This window comes from Sinocyclocheilus rhinocerous, unplaced genomic scaffold (assembly GCF_001515625.1).
Source record: "Sinocyclocheilus rhinocerous isolate Xijiao unplaced genomic scaffold, SAMN03320098_v1.1 scaffold287, whole genome shotgun sequence".
In the NCBI taxonomy this organism is placed as follows: domain Eukaryota; kingdom Metazoa; phylum Chordata; class Actinopteri; order Cypriniformes; family Cyprinidae; genus Sinocyclocheilus; species Sinocyclocheilus rhinocerous.
The window spans coordinates 917,781-923,976 of record NW_015633524.1 but is presented as its reverse complement, the minus strand read 5'-3'; the positions used below and the strand labels follow the sequence as shown (position 1 = coordinate 923,976).

Genomic DNA, 6,196 nt, shown 5'->3' with positions numbered 1-6,196 from the left:
AAGATCACTGTGGCTGAATAAAATCGATAAAAACTATATAGACATATGTATATATTTAAAAAACTACTAAAATGACAAAAAGAATACAATTACTAAAACTTTAACTAAAATTAAAATAAAAACAGAAAATATAAAATTAAAAACTGATTCCAAATAATAATAAAAGCAGTATATAGTATAATAGTGTATATATTATTATTAGTTATTCATTATTAATAATAAATTATTAAAATTATTATTATTATTATTATTATATATTTTTTTAATTAATCTTGTGTTTACTTAACAGAGAGAAACTTTAAATCTAGATGTTTTAATTTATTTAGATAAGACGATATTTAACTTTTTAAATAAAAGCATATGATCCAATATAACATGTTGCTACTAGTTTTACATGTTGATAATTATATACAGTTGAAGACAAAATTTTTAGAAATATTTCATAATTTTTTATAAATAATTCCCAAGTGCTGTTTAACAGAGAGAAGATTTTTTCAACACAGCATTTCTAAACATAATAGTTTATTTAGGAAGCTTGGAACGTTTGTAATACAAATAGAAACAAAATTATAACCAAGAATAAAAAAGTCCACAGGCCAAATTTATTAGCCCTCTGATGTTAGTTGCAAATCTCTCAAGCTCCTCCAGATTTGTTGGTCTCCTGGCATGGACTCTGGTCTTCAGTGTGCCCCTCAAATTTTCTATTGGATTCAAGTCTGGGCTTTGTGCAGGCCAGTCAAGGACGTTCACTTTACTCATTTGGAGGTAGTTCTACCCCAGAAGTGAGGTATGCTTTGAGTCGCTATCATGCTGGAAGACAAAACGTCGACCCAAACCATCTTTTGTTGCAGATTGCCTGAGGTTTTCTTTCAAAATCTTCTCGTAGTCTTCCATTTTCATGATTCCTTTGACCCTGACGAGATTCCCAGTTCAAAACGCACTGAAACATCCCCACAGCATTACACTCCCTCCTCCATGTTTGACTTTGGAGACGTGTTCTTTTGGTTGAGCACCTGTCCCTTCTTTCTCCAAACATAGGCAACATCTCTATGGCCAAAGAGCTCTTCTTTTGTCTCATCTGACCAAAGGACACGTTTCTAGTATACATAGATTTTCTCCAGGTTGTCCTTCAAACTTCAGTCTTAGTAAGATTTTTTAAATATTTTGACTAGAAACAAAACAAAAATACTAAGTAAGATAAGCCATTTTTTGCAGTGAAACAGATCATTTCTTAAGAGGGCTAATAATATTGACCGTAGCAATTTTTAAAAAAATCTTTAAATAATTATTTTATTTCCACGACATTCTAATTTATTGAGATGCACCTGTATATATATATCATGGTTACGGTGCCATACAATGGAGGGCAATGAACAGGGAAGATTTTGTTTTTGTTAAAGCTCTTGAATTTAATAAAAGAGTGATTAAAATTATTTTATTTTATGGTAATTATGGAATCATTTAGAACTTAAGTTGTATTTAAGGTAAATTCCTTTAAGAAATGAAGATACAAGCATTCAGGACTGTTGGGAAATTACAAACAATTAGCTCTAGACATTCAGAAGAGAGCTGGAATTAATAATCAGGAAATTGTGGAGAATCCACTTAGGCTGAAGTACAAAAAGAATTAAGCTCCCTTGATTTCTGGTCCACAGAGAAGCCAATGAATTCCCACAGAAGGAACAAGAGCTGTGCTGATTATTGGCCCTCCCCTATCCTGAAAGCTACAAGGCCATGATTGCTTTCCCATTTCTCCAACAAATCCTCTCCAAAAGTGTCCCTCTGTGTGGGGAAAACCTGCTCAGGCAAGATAGATCTGAAAACCTCAGTGTCCAGTCGCATGCGAATGTTTCTGCATAAAGAGAAAAGCCATTTTCTTCCTGTGAATTGAGAGATATGTTATCCGCTGCAATGCAGGGAGGTTTCCCGCCTGACCCTGGCTGGATTCCAGGCAATCTACTGCTCCGTTGATTTCATCTGCCTCCGAGCCGCATCTGAAGTGACCTGTTATTTTCACACCGGCTGGAGGTCAGAGTCACTGCAGTCTAATAGTGCAGATTCACTGACCTCCAGTCAGTAATCACGAGAGTGCAGCTGAGCTTACTGTGTGCCAGTGGGACTGATAATGACGAATAGTCACACAATATTTGTCTGCATAGATTTAAATGTCTAATATATATATTTCTATATATTTTTTCTATTAAGTTATTTTTAGTGAATTACTAGTTATCATAAGTACTAATTCATATTATTTTAAATCTAAAATTAAATTGGAAATATTAATATAATATAATATAATATAATGTGTTATTGTTTTTTAAATATACATACGCACATTTTTATACTTTTTATATATTTTTATTTATTCTTATTATTATATACATACACGCATACATAAACACATTTTTATGCTTTCTATATATTTTTATTTTATTTATTATTAGTAGGGATATAGCGAATAAACTGTGATAATGTGAGAAAAGATGAAGGTGTCTAAATAGATTTTGGTTTGACTGTATCTATTTGATAAATGAAGTTAACCAACTAACATTATACATACTCTTTTGGTTTCTGCACCCAATATCTTAAAAATGTACAAATGCAATGAAAATATCGGCATCGGTACTCTGTATCGGCAAGTACCAAAAATAAAAGTATCGGTATCGGGCAAGTACTGGAAAAAGTGGTATCGGTGCATCCCTAATTATTAGTGTATTATTAGTTATTGTAAGTAATATTTCATATTATTTTTATATAATAGAATAGAATAGAATTATTTTACTGTTGTATGTATGTATATATATATATATATATATATATATAAATATATATATATGTGTGTGTGTGTGTGTGTACATTTTTATACGTTCTATATATTTTTTCTATTATTAATTTATTATTAGTTATTATAAGTAATATTTCATATTTTATATAATATAATATAATAACATTTAGTTTAACCAGCAGTTATTAATGTCTTGTTTATAAAATTCATTAAATTATTGGACTGTATAAAAGCGATGTTACACTTGCTATTTTAAATTTATTTTAATTACTTATTAACGTAATATATTTATTTTACATCTCTTTATCCATTTTATCCACTCACAAATGTATGCATGCATCTCAATAGAAATTCAAGTTGCCTCTGTGCATTTGTTTATTACTCAGTATATCACCATCATCTTTTATTAATACAACTCGTTCAGCATTTTAATATATTCATGAAGATGGGCATTTTAAGTTTGCTTGATCTATAAATTAAAGGAATTATTTATGCTGGTTAAAACTGGTTTCTGTCTGTGTAGACTTTCTGATAGCAGAGGCTGAGTGTGTGATCAGTTTGAAGACCCACAGTTTGGATAAAAACCCATAATGCATTGGGAAAGAGATTACTGGAAGGAAATTAAGACACCCCTCTGGTTCCTTTTTATTTAACTGTGATTTTCTCAGTCATAACCTCAGCCTTATCTCTTCCTATTTTTGTGGGTACACACACTTCCGCACACACACACACACACACACACACATTAATGTGCCATACCTCGATGTGTTCTCCAAGGTTCCTTTGACCTCATTCATCTGGTCCTTTCCAAAGTATACCACGGTAAGGTGCACCCGGCCATCCTGCTTCACACACACCTCTCTGTAGACACACACACACACACACACTGGGGTCAGCAATCTCCAGCTGCACCAACTCAAAAGAAACATTTGTGAACTATTTTTACTGTCTGAGAAAGAGAACAAATATAGTGCAAAATAGATATATTTTCCTTTTAGATTTCCAAGGCACTCATTAAAACCAATTCAAGACATTATTACTGTAATGCCGAATCAAAATAGTTTGCTCACTGCAACAAAAAACTGCAAAGCATCGTGGGTAGAGTGGGCATCATAAAGCTACAGGGTAGCATAATTATGACCATTATAAATCCCAGAATGCATTGCAATGCGAACAGTGGAACAAAATCAAACAAAACAGAGCTATTGAGTCCTGGCCTTGAGAGAAGCATGTACTGATGAAGACACTGTGGCAGATTTTGACAGGATAAGATCACCCTACGGATCACTGCGAGCGTAACACAAAGACCGCAGCTCGAGTGTGAAATTCCTGATCTGAAGCGGCTACATTCTGATAGAAGTGTGGCAAATGTTTGAGCTGATGCTGAACAAGATTTGTGTCTTTTTATGTCCAACGCACTATAAAGACACGGCTGGTTAGATTTCAGAGACGCTGAGACTGACATGGTGAATTTTGCTGGTCAGTGGCAGCCTAGCGGGTCAGGTTTGGTTTAATCCATGAGAGAATGACAAACTTGAATGGGAAAGAGACGTCTTCCTGCCAGTTTATTGATAATATAAGTTTAGAAAGAAGTTTTTCAATGAGTTTTAGGTCGTTTTGGCATTTTATTGATAACAAAACTATTGAAAGAAGCATGAAAAATGTCACGGGGCATGATTTAAACCTAATTTTCCCACATAAGCACCACTTCCCACTGTCTCTTGAGCTCATAGTTTTTTGCTATACTGTATCACACCTCTGAATGGGTATATTATAATATAAATTTATAAAAATATAAATTATCGTATAATTACACTACTGTTCAAAAGTTTGGGGACAGTAAGATTTTTTAAAATAAATTCATACTTTTATTTGGCAAAGAAACATTAAATTGACCAAAAGTGACAGTAAAAAAAAAAAAAGTGAAAAATATGTGTTACAGTGTCCACAAAAATATGAAGCAGCACAACTGTTTTCAACATTGATAAAAATCAGAAATGTTTCTTGAGCATCAAATCATCATATTAGAATGATTTCTGAAGGATCATGTGACACTGAAGACTGGAGTAATGATGCTGAAAATTCACCTTTACCATCACAGGAATAAATTACATTTTACAATATATTCAAATAGAAAATAGTTATTTGAAATTGTATTAATATTTCACAATATTGGTGTTTTTAAAGTATTTTTTACTAAATAATTGCAGGCTTAGTAATCATAAGACATTTTAATGCCTCTCTTAATGCCTTTTTGATATGGCATATCAAATATTCACATTTTCATAACATATTCCAATACCAAATTGATTTAAACTGAAATAATTTCTATCATGACTGAGCCACAAAAGTGCATGAAAAAGTGCAAAAACGAATCGCTGTGTTTGTTTTGAGAGCACAAACACTATCTATATGCTGCGCTACCATGTACATGCCACAACAAATTAGTTTGATGGCTCTACTGGCATTGAGCTCATTCTGTATGTGAACATAACCCACAATCCCGTTTGTCCTCTCCTGCCTCTGAAACCAGAATGAGGTCAAAGTGTTCGCTCAACGCCTAATATAAAGCTCTTTAAACACTGCTCGGAGGCACTAATTAAAAAACAGAAATTAGATGTAAAATAGGCTGTAGAGGTTGAAGAAAAATAACTGAGAAAGACTGACAGATGTAGAGGCAAAGGACTTTGTGAAAAAAGTTTTCACTAAGAGGGTACAAAATAGGTCCCAAAACCATTTTAAATAACTGCATTTGTCTAGCAATAAACTTTAAATAAACATTAAAATTAAATATACAAAATATACAATAAACTACAAACAATAGGGAAAAGCTAGTCTCTGTATTAAAAATAAAATTTCTTCTGTCTATTTTAACACAATGGTGTTTGTGTAAAATACAGTTTAAAATCCTCACTTGTGTGATTTTGTTATTTTCTAGCAATAAACTTTAAATTATATATACAAAATATACACTATACCTGTCACGAGTGCACTGCTGAACGGAGTGAGGAGCAAGGAAAGGAGAGAGACGAGGAGTACATCAATCCAAATGGGTTTAATTTAAATTTTATATAGGGAAATAAATTTCCCTAAAAAATAAAAGGCGGTCCCAGATCCGGGCGCCATGGCGGATCTGGCAGACTAGGAGGCCATGGTGGAGCAGGCAGTTCAGGTTGCCATGGTGGAGCTGGTAGCTCAGAGGGCCATGACGGAGCAGGCAGTTCAGGTTGCCATGGCGGAGCTGGTAGCTCAGGGGGCCATGGCGGAGCAGGCAGTTCAGGTTGCCATGGTGGAGCTGGTAGCTCAGGGGGCCATGGCGAAGCAGGCAGTTCAGGTTGCCATGGTGGAGCTGGCAGTTCAGTCTGCCATGGCGGATCAGGAGACTCAGGAGGCCATGGCGGATACGCCCCC

The 6,196-nt window shown here is 34.1% G+C and overlaps 1 protein-coding gene across 1 annotated transcript in view; it reads right to left on the bottom strand.

The window, feature by feature from the left end:
- The window catches only part of csgalnact1a (chondroitin sulfate N-acetylgalactosaminyltransferase 1a), a 54,747-nt gene that overhangs the window by 16,890 nt on the left and 31,661 nt on the right, over positions 1–6,196 (bottom strand). The window contains exon 4 of the mRNA XM_016557586.1: positions 3,545–3,646. Within this exon, the coding sequence (XP_016413072.1) occupies positions 3,545–3,646 (102 nt within the window). The remainder of the gene's footprint in view (positions 1–3,544; positions 3,647–6,196) is intronic.